This window comes from Scyliorhinus torazame, chromosome 16, assembly GCF_047496885.1.
Source record: "Scyliorhinus torazame isolate Kashiwa2021f chromosome 16, sScyTor2.1, whole genome shotgun sequence".
NCBI lineage: Eukaryota > Metazoa > Chordata > Chondrichthyes > Carcharhiniformes > Scyliorhinidae > Scyliorhinus > Scyliorhinus torazame.
The window spans coordinates 60,476,658-60,501,174 of NC_092722.1; the positions used below are offsets into that span (position 1 = coordinate 60,476,658).

The window sequence follows — 24,517 nt, forward strand, 5'->3', positions numbered from 1 at the left end:
TAAGAATAAATGTGATCTTTACAAAAAAGGATTCCACACTCCCACGTTGAAATTGGGAGCACAGTGGTGCAGTGGTTAGCACTGCTACCTCCCGATGCTGAGGATCTGGGTTCGAACCTGGCCCCACTCTCCGTGTGGAGCTTGCACATTCTCCTCCGTGTCGGCATGGGCTTCACCCCCACAACCCAAAGATGTGCAGGGTAGCTGGATTGGTTACACTAAATTGCCCCATAATTGGAAATAAAACATTTTTCAAACAAAATTGGAAGCCTGATTTCAGTTTGACTGCTGCCAATCAGGTTACTGGCAGTGATATGGAGGAGGGAATACTAACTATACAATGTCCAAAGATGTGGAGGTTAGTTGGTGGATTGGCAACACTAAATTGCCCCTTGGTGTCCAAAGATTAGGTGGGATTAAGGGCATAGGGCAGGATCATGGTCCTAGTTGGGGTGCTCTTTCGGAGGGCGGTGAAGACTCAATGGGCCAAACCTCCTCCTGCACTGTAGAGATTCTATGATTCTATGAATATGAATGCCTTTTCCCAGCACTCCTAGCGGGCCAGGAGCTATTACTCAGTCCCTCGATCATAGCATCAGCCTTTGTAATACGGGTTGTTGCCTCTACCCCCAGCCCTCTCTGCAGCCTGCCCTGGGATATCAATTGATTAGGTTAGAACATAGAATCCCTACAGTGCAGAATGAGGCCATTCGGCCCAATGAATCTGCACCGACCATCTGAAAGAGCAAACTACCTCGTGGCAGGCTCCCATCCTACCCCCATAACCCAGTAACCCCACTTTGGACACCAGGGGGCAATTTAGCATGGCCAGTCCACTTAACCACATCTTTGGAGAGTGGGAGGAAACCGGAGCACCCGGAGGAAACCCACACAGACACGGGAAAAAAGTACAAACTCCAAACTGACAGCCACCCGAGACCGGCATTGAACCTGGGTCCCTGGCGCTCTGAGGAAGCAGTGCTAACCACTGTGCCATCCTTTGTTTGATATAGCAACTTACCGAGACCCACTCCCCACCCTATCCCCGTAACTCCACCTAACCCGCACATCCCAAGACACTAAGGGATAATTTTATCATGACCAATCCACCTAAGCTGCATATCTTTCAGCTGTGGGAGGAAACCAGGGCAACCAGAGGAAACCCACATAGACACGGGGAGAAAGTGCACACACCGGGTCTCTAGCACTGTGAGGCAGCAGTGCTAACCACTGTGCCATCATTCTATGGAAATGGGTCTGCTTGGCCTCCGGCTGCTGGTTTTCCCACCCAGCTAACATGAAAATATGAACGGGTGGCAGGCAGGTAACAAAAGGAAAAATTCTAATACTGACATTCCTGTATTCCTAGGCAGTAGCCACAACAGCAGCCGCTGCTTAAATGCTCAGGAGCATGGTATGACTTCATCACCGTGCAGTTTTATTTCAACGCAATGCCCCTCCCCCACCCCTCTCACTTCATACCAATCTGGTATATCCTTAATGAGAGTCACCAGAATGATAAAATTGAAAACAATATGTTCATCAGCCTACAGTATCAGAATCTTTTGATGAGAGGCTGAGTAAATTGGATCAATATTCTCTGGAGTTCAGAAGAATGAGAGGCGATCTCATTCAAACCTATAAGGTTCTGAAGGGGCTTCGACAGGGTGGAGCTGGGAGATTGCTTCCGCTGGTCGGGGGAATCAAAATCATGGAGGGGGTGGGGGGGGGGGGGTCGGGCGCAATCTCTGGTCAAGGAGCCAATCACTTAGGACTGAGATGAGAAAATATGTCTTCCCTCAGAGGATTGTAAACCTTTGGAATTCTCTACCCCAGAGGATTTGGAGTCTCAGGAAATGAGTAGTGGAGAGTGGTTGGGAAAATGGAGTTAAAGCCCAATGTCAGCCATGGTCGTATTGAATGACGGAATAGGCTCGACAGCTACTCGACAGGCCATCTGGTCTACTCCTGTCCCTATTTCTTATTTTGTCTTGCAAAACTGTCCCCAGGATACTGTTCTATTGCTGAATTCTGAGGTCACACCAAAATTTAGAAGACAAAAATCCCATTCTGGTCCGCGTTTATCGGTATTATTTTGGTTTATATGCGTTTTAATGCACAAATATAAAATATTTAGCAGCAGACATTGATGTATTGTGTGATAACTCCCCGGGATAGTATGCAGCCAATTCCAGTCCCCTTTGAGTCGCGATACCGGCAAAATTAGACTTTATTTAAAATACTCGAGGACCTTGATTGAGCCCAATAAAGTAGTCACCAAGTTTGTAACTTTAAAAACACAAGTAACCTATTATTATGCACAGTATTATAATTAAACGGACAGAAAATGTAAGTGACTATCTACTACCCTCCCCACCTCATACACACTCAAACAAGCAACACAGAGGGGAAAAGGGTGGTGGAAAGGAAAAGAAAATATTCATAAAAGTAAAATGAGGAGGATCTTTGATAAACTGGGACGATTTCCAGTCGATGTCTTTCTGAAGTTCAGGCTTTCGTCTTGGCATTTCTTCCTTCTAGACTTAAGAGGGTTTTCTCTTGCAAGGTTGTCTACTTTCTCTGCAGACTCTGCATCATTTCAGGTTTACAACAAAGGATGTGCCCAGCACTCACTGCTTTCGGAACAATAGAGCACTTCTTTCTCTTCAGCAAGCAGGACAGATAGAGAAAGAGAGACTGTTCCTTTCACTTCCAAGGTCTGAACACTTCTACTAAGTCCTCTTCAGAAAGCATTACGCAGGAATCAATTACTGGTCGCTGTCAGGCAGAACACTGTCCCACTAGTTACCAGTTAACAAATTGAACCGACTCCCTTCACTCCCCACTCTATCCCTGCCACCCCGTAACCTCACCTAACCTTTGCACACTAAGGAGCAATTTAGTATGGACAAACCGCCTAACCTGCACATCTTTGGGCTGTCATAGTCCTTAAAATCTCCGGCAATTTTATTCTCTACGTACGTGCCCATATTCAATTGAGGTTTGCAGTCCCATACCTCACCAAGAGAAGAAGGTCTGTTGTTATAAATGAGGAGGATAACCGGTTTCGGAGCTCTGATGAAATGTTACACTTTTTCTCTCTTACACGCTGGGCTAGTCAGCAGATGAGTGTTCCAGCTTGCCTCCTTTAGTTTTTGTCAATTATCTTCTGTTTGTAGAAACATGGGGAAAATGGAAGAGGAAAGGACTTTGTCGCTCTCGGACTACAGAATGGTCATGTGCTCTTCAGGTAAGGCAAGCAAGGTGTGATGTGATTCAACAAGGAAAAAGCACATTTATTCATTCCGGCCCAAAAACCTCTTCCATCCTTGTAACACTCGGACCATAGTGTACAGAAAATGCTATCCCCCGTCCTTTACCTCATATGTTGCGTCACTGTGTAATATTTAACTTGCCAAATTCAGTGTTAATGGGGTAATTTTGGCCTCAAAATATGGTCAGTAGTCTTGTTCTCCCACTAACGCTGACACTCTTCCTTCTGCCACCTTAACATGGGTACCAGGCTGCCTACCTTGTTTCAGGTGGGTGGCCCTTTAATATGCAAAACAGGTTTGTATGACATGCATCAGATTCCAATCACCCTTGCAGGCAAAAATAGTGGGATCTCTGTGAACGTCCTGTCCAGTTTCAATTACATAGATCCTGAGAAGCAAGAGTGAGTGTGCCCCTCCAGGCACTCAAGAAATATTCTGGGTTGATACCGTCCCAGGCTCTGCAACAAAAACACCCCCGCCCAAACCCTGTTGCCAATATACCTTGATGGCCAGGCTAAAATGGAACATGACGAGTTGCATCAGAATGATCTTTTTAAGTGGGCAGTCCATCTGCTTACTTAGATGAGTCCTTGTCATCAAAATGGTTTCAGTATCTTCACTGCCAGAATGGGCAAGTTGCTGGAATGTTCCAACCGCCCAAAGGATTAAGGCCAACCCTAGGGATTTCCAGCAAGAACCAGCAGACAGGAACACATTCTTTCTCACCTGAGGTACTGCGGTCGGTAACAGGAACACGGTCGTCTATGAGATCGCCAAAATCGTCACAGGCTAAAGTCAGATCCAGTGGCTGTCCACAGGCTCAGTGACCCACGGAGGCTCCAGTGGACCATTCTGCCCCATTCACGCAATTGAACCTTTTCACTTTAAAGAAAACCTCCAACATGCTCAAGATACCAAAGATAATTCAGGTCAATTCTGAAAAAAACCAAAGAACTCGCACTCATGTAGCTCCTGACACCCCCCTCAGTACATCCCAGGGTACTGTATTTGTACAATAAATAAGGTGTGGTTCCTGTTGTAAGCAGGAAATGGCAGCCAGCAATGTGATTATTACCAGATAATGCATTTACCGATGTTGCTTGAGGGTTAACTATTGGCCATACCACCAGGGGATTACCACTGATAGCCTCAGGATGCCATTCGGCCCATCGAGTCTGCACTGGCTCTTGGAAAGAGCACCCTACCCAAGGTCAACAACTCCACCCTATCCCCATAACCCAATAACCCCACCCAACACTAAGGGCAATTTTGGACACTCAGGGCAATTTATCATGGCCAATCCACCTAACCTGCCCATCTTTGGACTGTGGGAGGAAATCGGAGCACCCGGAGGAAACCCAAGCAGAGATGGGGAGGATGTGCAGACTCCGCACAGGCAGTGACCCAAGCCGGAATCGAACCTGGGACCCTGGAGCTGTGAAGTAATTGTGCTATCCACAATGCTACCGTGCTGCCCACTGCCTGTGAGCCAGAAGCTGAAGGAAGATGTGTTCACAACGCGGCCCAAAAGGTTGAGTAGTAATTTGTAAACCCTTCCAACACGCTAGTGGCAAATGGTAAGAGTGGGAGAGATTCCTGGTCAGTCATGTGATGGAAAGAGATTGGAGCTTCCACCATCATTATTAAAAGCTCTGGGCTACAACATATATGTTGCCACAGCAACCCTGAACCCTTTGAGGGGGGGTGGGGGTGTTGGCTCAGTTTGCTGAATGGCCGGCGTGGATCAGATTGGTGCTGCTGGCAGCCCGGGCCTCGATCCCCTTTCTGGCTGCGGTAGATTTGGGAGCTGCCTCCTTGCCTGACCTATGGAAGAGGGCGGGGGTCGCAATTGTCTTTGCATTGAGAACCCGAGGAGAAGCCAAATCTGAAATTCTCTGCAGTAAAAGAGTCAGCCGAAGCTTTTGAGACAAGGGTCGATAGAGTTTTGTTCGGTTATTGGCAGCTATGAATCATAGCCAGGTTGAGATACAGTTAAGCCATGATCAAATTGAATGGCTCCAGAGGCTAAATGCCCTTCTCCTCTTCCTATCCATATTTAGTATTGATGATAGGCCTCAGAACTGTGACACAGCAACAGCAGATTCTTCGCTAGCTCTTTTCTAAAACGCTTTGCACGTTTTATTTTTGTCCATGCAGTTACCAGCTGGGAAGTGGTGAAGCCAATATCCTGTCAGAAGATCCAATTAATGATGGGGAATGGCACAGAATAACTGCTGTGCGGTAAGGAAATAGAAACCACTTCTAGTGATATTAATCCACCCGATAGAAAAATGTTAATGTTACTGGAATAGTAATCCAGAGTTACTTACTACTGCTTCAGTTCAAATCCCACCACGACATCTGGGGGAATTTAAATTCCGTTAATTAATACATCTGGGATAAAATACTAGTCTCGGTAATGATTATGAAACTATTAGATTGTTGTAAAGACCCATATGGTTTATTAATGTCCTTTAGGGAAGGAAATCTGCCACTCTTACCCAGTCTGGCCTACATTGTGACTCTGGACCCACAGCAATTTGTTTGACACTTGATTGCCCGCTGAAATGGTCTCACAAGCCATGCAGTTGCCTTTTTAAAAAATCTTTCATGGGATGCTTTCTTTCCAACAGAAATGAGGAGGGGTGGGGGAAGGATGTACCATGGGATATGTACCAGTTGCTGCAGCCTAATCCATCTTTGTATCGATGTAAATAGTTATGCATTGTCAGTTTGTTCAGTTGCTTGTCACATAATGGTCCGACTGTACATAATTTCTATTGGAGCACACTGTTACATCTCATGCCACAGGGAATCCCAGCTAAACAGGGAAGATGTAGACTGAGAGGTCACATAAGAATGTGATGACGTGGCTGGATAAGAGTTCACGTGGCGGGAGTGCGGATGTCATCCCTGTAGTCCCACGCAGAGCACAAGTACCAAATGTAGCAGTTGAGCCCAGCAATACACTACCATTGTTGGAACTCCTTCGTGCCAGTGATTTAAGGGACCCGAAACATTCTCCAACCTGAAACGGAATGGTCAATGTTTCAGATATGATCTTCATTCAAAACCCTCTTATTTACTGTTTCCCTATGAATCTGAGTATTAAAGCCTTTGAACCTTGTAGCAAATTGAAACGATTTTTGCTGAGCTCAAATGTCATTCATGGTTTTTCCAGCTCGGTTAAAGTATGTGGAAAATTGGTGCCTGTTTGGAATCTAAGTAATGTTTCCCTCCACAGAGAAGGAAAAAGGGGATATATCCAAGTGGACGATGAAGAGATTGTGCGAGGAGAATCTAAAGGAGACAAAGTCATGGTGAACACGAAGGGAAGTGTCTATTTGGGTGAGTTTGGATTTCCATGAGGTCGTTTTCATCAGCTCAGTTCATTTTTTCCCTGTCCCATCAGAAGGTGTCATAGAGTCAGAAAGAGGGAAAGGAAAGCTTCCCTTTCACAAACGCAAGGTGCCCCAAAGCTCTTAACAGGCAGTTAATTGCCTTGGAAGTGATGCTGCTTTTGCAGTAAGATGAAAGGGCCAGGTTGTGCACAGCAATATTCCCAAAACAGCCACGCCATTAATGATCTGTTGGTAGTGATGTTAGTTGGCCCAGATACCAGGGAGGAATTCCCCTGTTCTTCTTCAAGTGGTGCCATTGAACCTTTTATGTCCAGGTGACAAGGCAGACAGGACCTTGGTGTCAGGCCGCCTCGAGAAAGGCTGCACCTCTATCGGTGGTTGCACTGATTTTGCACTGAAGATATGCATAAAATATGTGTTTAAAGTTCATGGTACACGGCTTGAACTCACAATCTTCTAAGTCCCAAGTCATTCGAAATTCTGCCTCCAATTCTGGCTTCTTAAATATCCACGATTTTAATCGTTCCACCATTGTTGCCCATACCTTCAGCTGTTTTGCCAAAAAGCCCAGAAGTTCCTTTCCTCCCCTCGGCCGCTCTCATCTTTTAAAACATTCCTCAGAATTTAGTTTCTGGTCACCTTATCCGAGTATCTCCATATGAAGTTCAGTGTCAAAGTTTGTCTGGGAGTAACATCCATGAAATGCCTTTGGAGTGTTTTATTATGCTAAAGAACAAAGAAAAGTACAGCACAGGAACAGGCCCTTCGGCCCTCCAAGCATGCGCCGACCATGCTGCCCGTCTAAACTAAAATCTTCTACACTTCCAGGGTCCGTATTGGGCAGCACGGTAGCATAGTGGTTAGCACAATTGCTTCACAGCTCCAGGGTCCCAGGTTCGATTCCCAGCTTGGGTCACTGTCTGTGCGGAATCTGCACGTTCTCCCCGTGTTTGCGTGGGTTTCCTCCGGGTGCTCCGGTTTCCTCCCACAGTCCAAAGATGTGCAGGTTGGGTGGGTTGGCCATGCTAAATTGCCCTTTGTGTCCAAAATTGCCCTTAGTGTTGGGTGGGATTACTGGGCCTTGGGGATAGGGTGGAAGTGTGGACTTGGGTAGGGTGCTCTTTCCAAGAACCGGTGCAGACTCGATGGGCCGAATGGCGTCCTTCTGCACTGTAAATTCTATGTATCCCTCTATTCCCATCCTATTCATGTATTTGTCAAGATGCCCCTTAAACGTCACTATCGTCCCTGCTTCTACCACCTCCTCCGGCAGCGAGTTCCAGGCACCCAGTACCCTCTGTGTAAAAAAACCTGCCTCGTACATCTCCTCTGAACTTTGCCCCTCACCCCTTAGTAATTGACCCCTCTACCCTGGTAAAAAGTTTCTGACTATCCACCCTATCTATGCCCCTCATAATTTTGTAGACCTCTATCAGGTCGCCCCTCAACCTCCATCGTTCCAGTGAGAACAAACCGAGTTTATTCAACCTCTCCTCATAGTTAATGCCCTCCATACCAGGCAACATCCTGGTAAATCTCTTCTGCACCCTCTATAAAGCCTCCACATCCTTCTGGTAGTGTGGCGACCAGAATTGAACACTGTACTCCAAGTGTGGCCTAACTAAAGTTCTATACAGCTGCAACATGACTTGCCAATTTTCATACTTAAAGATGAACTATGTGACAGTTATTATTGCTATTAATTGTTAATAAGAGGAGCCAAAATGCTGTTGACTACCTTGAAGTATTGAATCATTTTGATTGAATTTTAATTCATGGACAAGAGACACCACTTGTGCAGACATGGCGTGCACGTCACCAGATTGTGTGCTCCCAGTCCCACGGCAAGAATCTGTGCAAGCAGAACCTCTGCTCCACTTTTTCCATCCTGATTTAATCTTTCCTTCCTGTCCTCAGGTGGTGCCCCAGACATTCAACTCTTCACAGGGGGGAAATTCACCTCCGGAATTACTGGCTGCATCAGGAAAGTGGTCCTTGTAAATAAAAGACCAGACCAACATCACGTTCAGCCAGTCGACCTCCGGGTTCATGCTGAGGGAGGGGTAAATGCTCGAGAGTGTTCATCATAAACATTCTGACTCACTAAAGGCAAAGTAGAGACTTCTGGAAAAGGTGCTTTGCTGCTATTAAATTGGATTGTTTTGTGTTCTTTAATGCAGTCCTCGTTAACCAAAAAACAAATCATCACAATGTCATCCAATTGTATTCCGTTGAATGAAGGGTTTCGGCAACTTGGATTGGTCTATTTTGTACCTACAACAGCCATACAAGAACACTAGCATTATCCTTTGAGGCGGACGATCCTATGGATTCAGATTTCTCTAGCACTGAAGTTTGGAATGTTAGTGAAGAAGAACAGCTAGAAATCAGTCTTCTACCTTTGCCTCTGGATTTTAGTACTGTGTTTCAACGCACTCTGGCCTGGTTGGTGCCTACTTGAAATGAACCAGGCCCAGTTCAATCATCACTTCTTTTACAAAGAAAAAAGGTTCACAAGCTGTATACCTGAAGGTCTATAACTGACGTATCGGAGGGCTGGCCACCATAGGAACTCTATTAATTGGAAAAGAATATGCGGAGATCTGATTTGGTACCATATAGAAAAATGGCAAGGGTTTATAACAATTTAACTTTGATCAGACTGGCAACCATTTCCTGTGCATGTACATGGTTGGCTTACCAATTGTTCCACACACACTGAAGTCCAGCCTTGTGCTTAAACACCACCTCTTAACATAACCAGAAAGGTGCAGAGGGTAATTGGGCTTCACGCTCACAAAGACGGCCATTGAGTAAGATACGACATTAGTTAAGGTTTGAGATCCTGGGGTTAGCTGGACAGAAGACATTAATATCCTACATTAAGGAAAAGGAGAAGAAAAAAATCACTCAAGGTTGTTCTGAAAGCTCACATTTTTAGGAGTGGTTATGGTGCTGGACGAGCAAGCCGGGGTTGTAAGTTCAAATCTCAGCAGAGAAAATTGGGAAATTGTATTTGTTAAATTTGGGCTGACAAATACTGCAACAATCCAGCACATGACTCCAGTCCCCCACGGGACATGTTTCACCCTTAACGCCCTCAGGGGAACTAACCAGCCTTGCCCCCAGCACTCGCATCCCAGGAGTGATTTTTTTTTTTAAAACATAAAACCCAGTTCTACCTGCCTTATTCTCTTGTGTGCCTTCAATTGAAAGCTTCTGTTCAAGATAATTAGATCTTGAAATTGAGGAGTTTAGCAAATGCCAAAGTTTAAATCAATGGAGGGACACTGTCATTTGGAGAAGTATTTAACTGCTTTTTCAGTGTTTACACACACAAAATTTGCGACATCAAAATTCATTAACATATGATTTAGACATTGTGAAAGATTTGAAATGAAGTTACTGAGTGTATTTGCTAAGTACAAAATGGTTACTATTGTTTCCATGAAGACAATGCCCCTTTAACTTACTAGCAGGATTTCTGTCAATGTCTGGATTGCTTGTAATCTTAGTTGGTTCCTTCTCTGGGGCAAATGGGATTTCCCAAGGATGAAAATGTCCATGAAAACCAAATATGGTGAATATTATTTTCTTCCGCTGCTGTGTTGGCAGGTTGGTGTAAATCCACCTGAAGTTGAGATTGCCTCAAGCTCCCGACACGCTGTCCTCTACGTTTGATTTAAGGATTTGAGAGTTGCTGCTTATTAAACAGGGTAAAGATCCAGGAAGTTCTCTTAAATGTGATAATCAGCATTTGCATCTAACCTTCTGACTAGAGAGCGACCCTCCAACTGTTGGTAACACACTCACGCACATGGCTTAACTAAAATACTAAGAAAGCTGGTGTACAGAACACAAGCAAACCAGCAGAGAATGGAACAGCCGGTGAGACACTAAGACATTGACCTCAGGTACCAATGACACATCTTTGCTCTAGTCCTGGTCTTTACATTCAGGTGCAAGTACACATTCATGCTTAACATTTAATGATGGACTGAGATTTTTATTTTGAAACTTAGCACTATTTGCAGTTCCAAACATTGTTCAGAATTGATGTACTCATTAAGCTTGTGAGCCTTTTGTGAAAGATATTTGCTGGACATATATATCCAACACAAATACTTTTTAAAAAGAAAACAAACCAGACCACCCTTGCGTAGTTTATGCTTTATTAGAACTACTGACACCTCTTCTCCGAATATAGACAGGGCAATTACACACCAAGCACGTGCTAGTGTTTTTAACATTTAACTATGCATTTTAATGATATGTACAACATCCTTGAACATGATTGTAATATTTGATCATTTTCTGTGTTTTTTTTTAACCAAAGACATTTTCTTCCGTCAACCGCAGTATTAAAGAAACCTGATTCCTCAATTAGTGAGTCAGCATTTCAGCTATCTACCCCTCGTTATGTTACTATTAAAGTGAGCAGGTTTGAGACATGCCTTAGATTTATTGTGTATATCTATAAAGCCATAAAAGAAATAACAATCTTACTCTCACTTTGTTCAATGGAATGGCTTCATTTTTCATCACATCATTCTTTGTTAAGGTAGATGCTCATGGCTCCATGTTAGAAAGTTGTAGTAATGAATTTTCATTCTGGGTTACGAAGCTATAAGAAGAATGCCACTGTACACACCATTTTCAATTCGGCACTGGCACTGTGGACTACTAGAATAATTTGGAATCTCGATTCCCCTTTCGCAGTTTCTTCAAAATGCGCCCTAGTGGTGATTGAATTCACTTCTCATTCTGCAAACTATCTCGGACACAGGTTCGTTTTTCTCTCTTGGTTAAGGAAGCGGCGATGGAACAGGACTGGAGAAGGAGGGGCCCAGAATGGACAAAGAAAATACACACCCTGGGTTAAAGTCTTGCTTCAAAGTCGAAGAGAAGCCTTTCACTTTCCTGGGCAGTTCTAGGTCCGCACATTGTCCTGGCTGGTTCCAGAGTGAAGACAGCAACTTAGTACACAACTGTTGGTCACTGTGCCTTCCTATCACTGCATCACTAGGAAGGAGCCAGTGCCTCCAGCATTCCTCACATATTGTCATATGTGTCCTCGAAACATTTTTATACATTTTGTGTTAGCCATATTTTATTAAATTTGATTTCCTGGTGCCAATCAGGCGATTCAGGATCTGATGATCAGCCTGATGATTTGACCCTGTCTGTGCTCCAACAATATAGAATGTACTACACATGTGTTGAGATATATTTCGATACTTGGCCCTGTCGTGTGCGATACAATGACTTTGCATTTCGCAGCTTATTCCCACATATGGATTAAGCAGATACAAGTCTGAGACTCAGAAATTAATTGCTAACTTGTCATTTTTAAAAAAAAATATGGAATGGAAACATTTGGCACCAACTATCACCCCTCCCCCAGTCCGTGCAACAGAAACATTTGCCCTCGTATCTATTGTGTTCTTCCAACAATCACACTAGCTGGGGCATCCATATTCTGTGTATTGTATTAACCCACTAAAGATTGCTGAAGGATATACAGTTTTTATGTAGAAAAAAATCTTTTACTGCTATTAACTTTTTTGGAACCAAGAATGATGGCCTTGCAACGTAGATTGTTATACAAAACTGCAGTCCGTTTGGAGGTGATTCAATGACTTGGGCAATGGGAAGTAAGGATAAGAGTGAACTATTGAAAGAAGTATCTGGATGCTGACATTTAAAATATTTTCGAGTTTGACTGAATTAAACCCCTTGTACGTTCCCTTGGCCGCAGAAAAATATTTTTCATTGTGCTTCGGTACATGTGACACTAAAAATCAATCAATTTGATCTTTTTTAGACTTCAACCTGTCTGAATTATATATTGGGAAACCCAACATTGCATGATGGTCCAATTGCCAAAATATTTAAACCTTCATGCTTCATCCAGAATAGTGGCTATTGCAATAGTTGCGTGTCATTGGATTCCAGTCTTTTAAAAAAATTAGCTCCCTTTCCATGGCCACACAAACTCGCTAACAAACACGAAGGCCCCGCCTTCGCAACCTTGTCCCTTGCCTGAGGTGAGGTGATCCTAAGGTTAAACCACCACAGTCTGCTCTTCCCCTCGGAGGTGAAAGTAGCCAATGGTCATCTGGAACTATGGCGACTTTACCTAAAGGTCATTCCTCTGCAAATTTGTGTTGCCAGAAAGCATGTGCGCTTATTTGCCATTCTATGTTCTGCGACTGCTGGATGAAGCATTCTGTTAACAGTAGTTGAGTTTGATAGCCCAGAATAGGGCCATCTCATGTCGTAAAATTCCAATCCAGTTGTCCACAGAATTGAGTGAGCGCTGACACTGTCCTGAATGCTTTAAGCTTCAAGCATTAAACACTGCAGGCAACACAGTGAGGGAAATGATCTTGGGATATATAGGAATTCTTTTTTTAAATAACTTCTTAAAATTTGACATGTATAAATATTGTGTCCCATAGAAGTCCACTCTGGAGCCCATCTCGTTACTGTCCCTCAATTCCAAAAAAGTTATTAGAACAATTTTTCTCTTTCGTTTTCCTCATAATCTTGCTCCAAGCCAAACCAACCCTGTCCCTTTGCTTAGTCATCCCTCATCGCCCACCTTGAACTTGTCAGCTGGTGTAGCTCAGCTGGCTGGACAGCTGGTTCGTGATGCAGGGTGAGGCCAACAGCGCGGGTTTAATCCCCGTACCGGCTGAGGTTATTCATGAGGGCTCCGCTTTCTCAACCTTGCCCCTCGCCTGAGGTGTGGTGATCTTCAGGTTAAATCACCACCTGTCAACTCTCCCCTCAAGGGGAAAGCAGCCTCTGGGACTATGCCGACTTTTGTTTTTGTTTACTTATGATAGCTCACCTACAAGTACAACCAGATCCTTATGGAGGGGGAGGAGGGTTCACAGTTGCGAAATCAGAACACCCGCTGATATTCCACCATCGCAGCCTCAAACCCGGTACCAGTAGGGTGAGGTGACAATCATGCAAACCTACATTTTCTTTGTTATTGCCCCAGCTATTATTTATACGCACCTCCTCAACATCCTGAGAGGAGTTCCTTTTCGACATTCATACGGTTTGCTATGGACGTGATTTTGGTAAGAAATTATGTTGTTGTGTACAAGGCTCATTCCAAAATGATCAAGGCAACTTCAGTCTTTTATCCAGTCATTTCCCGAGTCACCTCCATTATTTTCGGACCATCATTTTCAAAACTCCTACCTCAGCCACTGTGACAACAGAACATAAGAATCTGTACAAGGTGCTGGCAGACACGGCAGCACGTCACCTGGCAACTTTCAGGCATTTGGTCCGAGGTGTCCCAGGTTTGCCTGTCTCAATTAGTTGTCAGTTCAACAAGGTTCCGAAATCATCACGCGCAGGGGGCTATACATAAGCCAAAGCCCCGAGGGAAGGGTGCATATCGTGAGCGGAGCTGGAGATATGATTGAAGAAACGTTGGCTGCCACAGAAAATGGTCATAAGCAATTTAACTTTTATACAGAATGGCATTTTTCTGTTACCCACAGGAGAATGGAGCAGCCATTTTAACATAACACATCTGTACACAGCTGTCACGGCAGGGGATGGGGGGGGAGGGTTATATCAGTCTGGGTGGCATGGCCTGGTGAGAAATGTAACTGAAAGTACAATTCCAGTGGATATTGTGTTGTTTACCAAATCCGAACTGTTGTACGATTTTTTTTTTATTGTTAAAAAAAATAGTCCTGGCAACTATATATCAAAAATGCCACTTGTTTGGTGCTTGAGCAGGTTCCTTGGGATTTGCAAGTGAACCTACTGTTGCTGTCTGTGTTCAATGCATTTTATTTAAACAATAAAAGCTTTCTAATTCACTGGAACTGGTGTTATGTGATGGTCACCTTGTAAAAGAGAAAGCCTCAGCTCTCTCTTTCTCACTCCAACTTTTAACAGCACACCATCAATGAATTCCTCCCATCGCCAAAACCTTGGAAATCAGCAGTAGCTTAACTGAACCAGACAAAACAACACTGTGGCTCACAAGAGCCGCCAGACTCTGGGCATTTAGCGACAGACGTCACACCGCCTGACTCTCCACTGCAAAGATCTAACATGAGCGTATATGCCATGCCACTCAAGGGGTGGAATCTTGTGGGTGTAACAGGGGTCTCGCCTGCCATCTGAAGAGTTGACGAGAGACCCACGTTGCCCCTTTTGAGGCAAGGCCCGCCAAATTACAAGCCAATCCAAAATTGCGAGGACAGCGGTGGACTTTGCCCCAGGACCAGGACACCGGTGAGGTCTCGCCTACCATGACCGGCCAGCTCGTTTGAACGGCAGCGCCATCAGTGAAGCAGTGGCCGCTGATGGAACAACAGTCATCAGAGGCCCAGTTAAGTGATGACAGGAAGGGATTTGCAGGGTGGGGTTGTGATGTAGTGGGCAGCAATGGCAGGAGGGTGGCTCTTAGTGGGAGGCCCCTCAATCTTACTCTGATAACCTTTGAATGAGCCCCTCTTCCACCCCCAACCACAGAAGACGATATGTCGTAGCCTGTACAGGTTTTCTTGACGTGCACACTACATGACCACAGACCCATTCACAGCTGGATTAATACCAGTAGTGGTGGTATGAGACTCTTAAGTAGTCATTCATTTTCCACTTGGACAGAAGATTCTGCCCAAGATGTGTTAACATCATCCACTAGAGAACAGTTTGTTCGATTGGCACCCATGCCACTAAGATTGATATCTTTCTATGCCATCATTGTTACACTGCCTGCAACATATATAACTTGCATGAGGGATGGCATGGTGGCACAGTGGTTAGCACTGCTGCCTCATAGCACCGACCTTGGTGACTGTGTGGAGTTTGCATGTTCTCCCCATGTCTGCATTTCCTCCCACAGTACAAAGGTGTGCAGGTAAGTTGGATTGGCCATGCTACATTTCTCCTAGTGTCCAAAAGATGTGCAGGTTAGGTGGGGTTACGGGGAGTGGGCCTGGGTGGGGTGCTGTCAGGGTCACTGTGAAGGTACCGGGAGGAGTGTGAAGTTGTCAGGATCACTGTGAAGTGACTGGGAGAAGTATGAAGCAGGTCAGGGTCACTGTGAAGTGACTGGGAGGAGAGTGAAGTCGTCAGGATCACTGTGAAGAGATCAGCAGGAGTGTGTAACCGTCAAGATCATTGCGAAGAGACCGGGAGGAGAGTGAAGTTATCAGGATCACTGTGAAGAGACTGGGAGGAGAGTGAAGCAGGTCTGGATAACACTAAAGCAGACAGGGAGGAGTGTGAAGCAGGTCAGGATCCAGGAGGAGTGTGGCGCAGGTCAGGATCACTGTGAAGAGACGGGGAGGAGTGTAAAGCAGATCAGGATCACTGTGAAGTGACTGGGAGGAGTGTGAAGCAGGTCAGGCTCACTGAGGCAGACAGGGAAGAGTGTGACGCATATCGGGATCACTGTGAAGCAGACCGGGAGGAGTGGGAAGCAGGTCAGGATCATTGTGAAGCAGACAGGGAGGAGTGTGAAGCAAGTCAGGATCCAGGAGGAGTGTGAAGCATATCAGGATCACTGTGAAGAGACCGGGAGGAGTATGACGCAGGTCAGGATCACTGTGAAGCAGACCGGGTGGAGTGTGAAGCAGGTCAGGATCACTGTGAAGCAGACCGGGAGGAGTGTGAAGCAGGTCAAGGTCACTGTGAAACGGACTGGAATTGCTGAAATAAGGGGTGAAAAAGAATCAAACTGTGACAGTACGAGCTAAATTCTCTGCTTCATGATGCCAGAAACCTGAACCGCGATCGGGAAATGAACCAGGCATCTCGCCAAAACCGAGGTCTGCACCGAATCAGATGCCATGCTTCGGTTCCTTGCTGGTTACGATAAACTAAAACCTGCAATTGCATAATTTACATGTCATTAGCACATTTGACCAGTATTCTCTCGGCCTCTGTAATTCTCCGGCCTTCTCAGTCAGAAGTTTTGCGGCTGTTAATTACTGCAAGTTTCAACAAACCTGGACTGGGCGCCATGGCTGTGGTGGGGGAGCGCGAGGCCAAAAAAACACTGGAAAACCATTGAAAACTGTTGGGCCTGCTGTGGGATGGCTGCCCGGTCTAAGGGCAGTAGCTTGTAAGACCATAAGATATATAGGAGCAAACTGAGGCAATTCAGCCAATCAAGTCTGCTCCACCATTCTATCATGGCTGATATGTTTCTCATCCCCATTCTGCAGCCTTCTCTCCATAAGCCCTGATCACCTTAATAATCAAGAACCTATCTATCTCTGTCTTAAAGACACTGAGTGATTTTGCCTCCACAGCCTTCTGTGGCAAAGAGTTCCAAAGATTCACCACCCTCTGGCTGAAGAAATTCCTTCTCATCTCGGTTTTAAAGGATCGACCCTTCAGTCTGAGGCTGTGCCCTCTGATTCTAGTCTCTCCTACTAGTGGAAACATCTTCTCTACACCACTCTATCCAGGCCTCTCAATATTCTGTAGGTTTCAATGATACCTCCCTCATCCTTCTAAACTCCATCGAGTCCAGATTCAGAGTCCTCAACCGCTCTTCAAATGACAAGTCCTTCATTCCGGGGACCATGGATCTCCTCTGGACCCTCACCAAGGCCAGCACATCCTTCCTTAGAAACAGAGCCCAAAACTGCTCAGTGAGAAAAGCCCTAGCTCCCTCAACCTTTCTTCATAAGACATGCCCTCCACTCCAGGCAGCATCCTGGTAAATCTCCTCTGCACCCTCTCCTAATCATCCACATCCTTTCTATAATGAGGCGACCAGAACTGGACACAATATTGCAAGTGTGGTCGAACCAGATTTTATAAAGCTGCAGTAAAACCTCACGGCTCTTAAACTCAATCCCCCTGTTAATGAAAGCCAACACACCATGCGCCTTCTTAACAATCCTATCAACCTGGGTGGCAACTTTGAGGGATCTATGTATGTGGACCCCAAGATCCCTCCGTTCCTCCACACTTTCAAGAATTCTGCCTTTAAGCCTGTGTTCAGCATTCAAATTCGACCTTCCAAAATGAATCACTTCACATTTATCTAGGTTGAACTCCATCTGCCACTTCTCAGCCCAGCTTTGCAACAGCCCTCGACACTATTTACAACTCCACAAAACTTTGTGTCATCGGCAAACTTACTAACCCCTTCCACTTCCTCATCCAAGTTATTTATAAAAACCACAAAGAGCAGAGAGTCCCAGAACTGATCCCTGCAGGGCACCACTGGTCACCGACCTCCAGGCATTATACTTTCCATGTATTCAAGTTGAGAGATAGGCTAGTCTGTGGTATTAACGACAGGGCTGTACAAAAGAAAATATCAGCAGCGGCAGAGATTACCTTAAAGAAGGCATTAGAGATCACCCAGGTTCTGGAAAGTGCCGGAAAGGGGGCAATGGAACTGCAAAACCTGCAAACAGGCGATATCCATCAAGTTTGGTAGGAAGCCGCTGGTCGTCGTAGCGATAGGGATGAGAGTGTAGAGAGGAAAGAGGCTGATAGCAAAAGAGAGTGCAGAGATATATGAAATTTGGTCCACACACCAGGAGAAATGAAGAATGCTCCTGGTGTGGGGGAGATCACCCTGCCCCCCCCCCCCACCCACCCCAGGAAAGATGTATATTCAGGGAAGCTGAATATTATGCCTACTATAGGAGGCGGCATATTAGGAGGAAGTGCAAGGCTAGGCAGAGGCTAGAGGGAGCCAACAAAAAAACATTCCGACTCCAGCACTCGGTGTTGAGGATAACAGTGAAAACAGATTTGAAGCATACAGTTTAAACAACATTAAGGTGGACAAGACACCCCCAATCACCATTGTGTTGATGATAAATGGTCAGTCAATCAGAATGGAGGTGGACACATGTGCCTTGCTGCAGTTATAGGAGGACAAACATATCATTCTTTGCATTTTCAAGACCAGCTCCTGAAGTTAAGAAGCATGACGGCCAGGCTATCTACGTGCACTGGGGAAGCTTTAAGGATCCTGGGAACAACAACAATGCCCATAAGCTACCTGCGCCAGTCAGCTCAATGGCCTCTAATAGTAGTTGGGTGGTGGGGCGGGGGGGGCAAGTTTGATGGGCCGAGATTGGCTTCACCAAATTAGATTAAATTGGCTAGAAATCTTGAAAATTTATGATGGAACTTTTCATGGCATCTTCTAAAAAATACCACGAGGTGTTCCAAGACTAGTTAGGTAAGATATAGGGCCAAGAAGAAAAAAATTACATAGCCCAGGTTTTCCAGAGCCCAAACCATGCCCTCTGCCTTACATTAGAAGGTTAAGTCTGAACTCAAGCGGTTGGAAGAATGAGGTGCCATCAAGCCTGTACATTTTTCAAAGTGGGCGACTCCCATTGTGCCAATGGTTAAACCAGATATAACCATTAGGATATGTGGGGGTTATAAATTATTAGGTAGCAAAATTGGACTAATACCAAGAATTGAAGATTTATACACTAACTTTGCAGGATGTTTAACTGGCACTAAACGTGATATGAGGCATGCATACCAACAATTAGAATTGGATGAGCCATCTAGAGAGTTTATTACTATAAATACCCACAAAGGCTTGTACCAATATACCCAGCTACCCATCAGTCTCATTGACGTGTGTTATTGTCCAGCGCACAATGGAAATCTTACTACAGGACATGCCCAAGTAGATGATGTCCTGATTACAGGAATGTTCAAAGAGGAGCACCTAGCAAATCTCGAATAAGTTTTAAAATGATTTGAGAAGGCCAAAGTGAAGTTAAAAAGGGAAAAGTGTGCGATGTACTTAGGATTTTGTAGACACCCAAGGGCTGCACCCAATGGAGGAGAATATAAAAGTGATTAAGGAAGTAAAGGCCCCAAAAATGTGTCAATATTGAAATGAGTTTTAGGAATGGAACCCCTACCACACATCTCCTCGCATCTGCATGGGTTTCCTCCGGGTGCTCCAGTTTCCTACAGTCCAAAGATGTGCAGGTTAGGTGGCTTGGCCATGCTAAATTGCCCTCAGTGTCTAGAGATGTGCGGGTTAGGTGGGGTTAAGGGAGTAAGGCGAGGGAGTGAGCCTACCTAGTGTGCACTTTCAGAGGGTCGGTGCAGATGCGATTGACTGAATGGCCTCCTTCTGCACTGTATGAATTTGATGGAAGTACCAGAAGTGGTAGTGGAGAAAGCATCAGAAAAAAACCTTTGAACAGGTTAAACCAGCTTTGCAGTCATCGAGCCTCTCGGTCCATTTTGGCCCCTCAAAAAAGATCTTTCTTACCTGCGACACAACTCGTGGAATCGGAGCAGTTTTACACACAAGATGGAGGATGGTGTAGAAAGGCCCATCGACTTTGCCTCGAGGTCTCTGACCGATGCCTAAAAAGCTTTTCTCAAATTAAGAAAGGGGGACTAACCGTAATCTTTGGAGTGGAGAAGTCCCAAGAATATAAGAACATAAGAACATAAGAACTAAGAACAGGAGTAGGCCATCTGGCCCCTCGAGCCTGCTCCACCATTCAATGAGATCATGGCTGATCTTTTGTGGACTCAGCTCCACTTTCCGGCCCGAACACCATAACCCTTAATCCCTTTATTCTTCAAAAAACTATCTATCTTTATCTTAAAAACATTTAATGAATGAGCCTTTACTGCTTCACTGGGCAAGGAATTCCATAGATTCACAACCCTTTGGGTGAAGAAGTTCCTCCTACACTCCGTCCTAAATCTACTTCCCCTTATTTTGAGGCTATGCCCCCTAGTTCTGCTTTCACCCGCCAGTGGAAACAACCTGCCCGCATCTATCCTATCTATTCCCTTCATAATCTTATATGTTTCTATAAGATCCCCCCTCATTCTTCTAAATTCCAACGAGTACAGTCCCAATCTACTCAACCTCTCCTCGTAATCCAACCCCTTCAGCTCTGGGATTAACCTAGTGAATCTCCTCTGCACACCCTCCAGTGCCAGTACGTCCTTTCTCAAGTAAGGAGACCAAAACTGAACACAATACTCCAGGTGTGGCCTCACTAACACCTTATACAATTGCAGCATAACCTCCCTAGTCTTAAACTCCATCCCTCCCGCAATGAAGGACAAAATTCCATTTGCCTTCTTAATCACCTGTTGCACCTGAAAACCAACTTTCTGCGACTCATGCACTAGCACACCCAGGTCTCTCTGCACAGCAGCATGTTTTAATATTTTATCATTTAAATAATAATCCCTTTTGCTGTTATTCCTACCAAAATGGATAACCTCACATTTGTCAACATTGTATTCCATCTGCCAGACCCGAGCCCATTCACTTAGCCTATCCAAATCCCTCTGCAGACTTCCAGTATCCTCTGCACTTTTTGCTTTACCACTTATCTTAGTGTCGTCTGTAAACTTGGACACATTGCCCTTGGTCCCCAACTCCAAATCATCTATGTAAATTAGATGTTTGTGGACGGCACTTCATTGTCACTACTGACCACAAACCCCTGTTCGGCTTATTTAGAGATATAAGGTCATTCATCCCATAGCTTCAGTTAAGGTCCAATGCTGGCCTCAGCCTACGAGTATACTTGTCAGTATAGGCTGGGCTCAAACATATCAAACACGGACACTTTAAGCTGCCTTCCCCTACCGGATAGCATACCACTTCCGCCAGTACCACAGGAAATTGTACATGCTCTAAACTTTCTCGATGCGTTACCCATGTCCACATGATAGATCAAACTTTGGACCCAAAAGGACAGAGTATTGTCTAGGGTTAAACATATGGTCCTTCACTGCTGGCATCATGATAACAGATCTGAGCAGTTACGACCCTTTCAGATAAGAAAAGGTGAGTTAAGTTGTGAAGTCTATGTATTATTATGGGGAGCAAGGATGGTCGTTCCCACTCCCACTAGAAAGGTATTATTACAAGAGCTACGCTGTTCCCATTCTGGGCTGACAATGATGAAGATTCCCCCACGCAGCTATGTGTGGTGACCTGGGATGGATAGCGACATAGAGAATCTGGTCAAACAGTGTCACCAATTTTAAATGCAGCAAAAATTGCTGTCTGTGGCGGCTACGCACCATTTGGCAGTGACCTGTTCAACCATGGGTGTGACTACAGGTTGGTTTTACAGGCCCATTCATGGGCACCGTGTTCCTCCTCATAATTGATGCCCACTCCAAATGGTTGGACAGACACAAAATGAAGTCCACAACCTCATCAGCAATCGTAGAGAAAATGTGACCGACATTCGCCACCCACGGGTTGCCCGTGGGAAGAAACCGGAGCACCCGGAGGAAATCCACACAGACACGGGGAGAGCAATAAAAATACTTTAAAGAACTTTACAGAAAATAGCCTATGGAGATTAAATATTTCCTCGTGTGGTGAGCTGGCAAAGCCAATGTTTATTGCCAATTCCTAGTTACTCTGAGAGGGTGTTAATGTCACTTCTTCTTGAAGCATTGCTAGGCAATTTCAAAAGACAGTTTAATGTTTCTGTGGGTCTGGAGTCACATGTAGGCCAGGCCTGGTATGGGTGGCAGGCTTTCTTCTCTACAGGAGATGAGTGAACCAGTTGGTGTTTGGATCCAATCTGGAAACTTTATAATCATTTTTACTCCGACCAATTTTATAGTTTGATTTTTAAAATTCAGTTCAAATTCTCAAACTTCCATAGTGGGAACAGGCCTTTGCTGGGTTGTGAGTCCAACAAACAATCCACCGTATCAAACGAAACTCAAGACTTTTGAAAAGATACTGCCCTTAGAGAGCCACATAACACTCTCACAAAGTTTGAAGGTATTTTTGTCTACGGGTGACTGGAATGTAAATGCTTCACTACTTCTATTGAAGTCAGCAACAGGATCTCAATTTCACGATCGATGCCTTTATCCGTGGGGTTTTGTTAGATGGGTGTATGTCCGCATTCTTCCTCTTCACTACCTGATTGTCAGGGAGTGTCTGCTCATCAATGGTGCACATATACATTTGAATGCTGGCTGACTTTCAAAGCAGTATGTCAAGTAGCTTGTTGTCACAACTGCAGGGAACTCCTGCTTAATCAGCCTGGCAGGTCAAATGAACATGTTTGTTGATAAATGCTTTGCTTGAATGAATTACTAAATATTATCCGTGGCGATAACTCAGCCCTTTCTATAATTCTGAAAATGGATCGAACTTTGACTGAAAATTAAGTAAACATTTTATTTCCATGAGGAAGAATTCAGAATTTCACAGTGAAACAAGTTATTGTCAAGTTAGTGCTCCAGAACACCACTTCTTTGTGTTCTCTTTACACACACAAAAAAATCCTTGTCTCCTTTGATTCTTTCTGGATCATGCACATCATCCTCACTTAAGAGACAGATCGTGTGAAACCTGTTCCAAGCTCAACCTATCACGAAATTGGTTGCTTCTCCTGGCCTCCTCTTTTCTCCCTCTTATTATATACCCATCATGTCACCATGTGATCTGGGAGTAGGGAGTTGGTTGTGCTGGGAGATAGGCGTAATTGCAGTAGTTCCACGAGTTATTTAGTGTTAGTTGTTTGTTAGCTAATTTTTCCTAGTTAGCTTACCACGCAGTTTGTTCTGTAATAAAATTACTTTAAACTACATGTTCTGTAGTTTATCATTCACTTCGGCCAGTCTGCAGAACATGACAATCAGTACGGAAAGAGCTGCATGTAGATTCAATGGACCAAATGACGACCTCCTGCACTGCAGTGATTCTATGATTCCATGTGGGGTATGCCATTTTAAACATCCTGCTCGGAGGTACCCACTGCCATGTGGTTGGTGATGGGCAGTCAGCCATGAGTGTCACTAGAACAATTTTTGTTCGTTTTTGATGGCCTTGGACAGGATAATGCAGCCTCTGTGTCAGGGCTTGATTCTGTTCAAGTCTGCTCAGGAGTACATGGACTTTGTGTCTTATGATCTTATGGTGATGTTTCTGTTCGTCTCCTCTCCATAAACCCAGGACTCAACAGAAAAGCTCATCCAGAATCACTGCTCCTGGCGCAACCAGGTAAAAAATGGTGCGACCTCCTTCAAAAGCAAGCTTCTACACCGCAATTTATGGTACTACCACTCGAAAATTTAATTAACCACATTTTGTATATTTACATATATGCACTGTAAGCCTAATTTACACCTTGTATTCCTGCTTAATTTGACTCCATTTCACTACTTCTTACTCTAGTTCTATCTGCCTCAGTCATTCCTTTGTACCCCGGGCTTCTCCTTTCTAATGCTGCAACCTGATGGACAAACCACCAAGAAAATTAAGTTGAATTCAGTCTAACATCCTGATCAATCCACCCAAGAAGACATTGATCAAGTTTCTGTTGAGACCAGAACTGGTCCCAGCATCCCAGGAATCTAAGGATTCTTGCATCATCTCTCCAGCCATGCATTCATTTGCTCCGTTCTGTTTCTAAACTCCCATGCAAATTCATTACCTAATTTTCCACCACGATGAAAGAATTGGCGACTTCCGATGGCGGCCATGGAGTGAGTGGCCGTACATTTGGTGGCTCCCGCTCGAGGTGGAATTTTTTGGTGGCTCCCGCTCGAGGTGGAATTTTCTGGTCCTTCTCCACCCGAATTGTGTGGTGTTTGATGGCAAAAGGTGCATGAGCGCGAAGGGAATGTTATGCTCCTCTGGTGGGACTGGTTTGTGGCTCAACCCCGAACCTCACCCCCTTCTTGTACAGGGTGGCCTTGATCAGGTTATACCCGGCCCTCCACTTGGCCAACTCCAATCTCAAGTGCAACAAGGAAGAGACAGCAACTTGAGCAAGAAAGCTTTTGTAGTGCAACACAGGAGAAGATGGAGAGCAGGGGGGCAGCGCTGCTCACCCAGTGGTCTATGGAATAGCTGGTGGAATTTCTCAATAG

The 24,517-nt window shown here is 44.9% G+C and overlaps 1 protein-coding gene across 7 annotated transcripts in view; it reads left to right on the forward strand.

Moving 5' to 3' along the window:
- Positions 1 to 14,496, forward strand: part of hspg2 (heparan sulfate proteoglycan 2) — a 644,821-nt gene extending 630,325 nt beyond the window's left edge. For all 7 annotated transcript variants that reach the window (XM_072478556.1, XM_072478557.1, XM_072478558.1 and 4 more), the window contains 4 exons: positions 3,180 to 3,250; positions 5,433 to 5,516; positions 6,520 to 6,623; positions 8,555 to 14,496. In XM_072478556.1, the coding sequence (XP_072334657.1) occupies positions 3,180 to 3,250; positions 5,433 to 5,516; positions 6,520 to 6,623; positions 8,555 to 8,727 (432 nt within the window). In that variant the 3' untranslated portion in view covers positions 8,728 to 14,496. The remainder of the gene's footprint in view (positions 1 to 3,179; positions 3,251 to 5,432; positions 5,517 to 6,519; positions 6,624 to 8,554) is intronic.
- Positions 14,497 to 24,517: the final 10,021 nt, after the last annotated feature.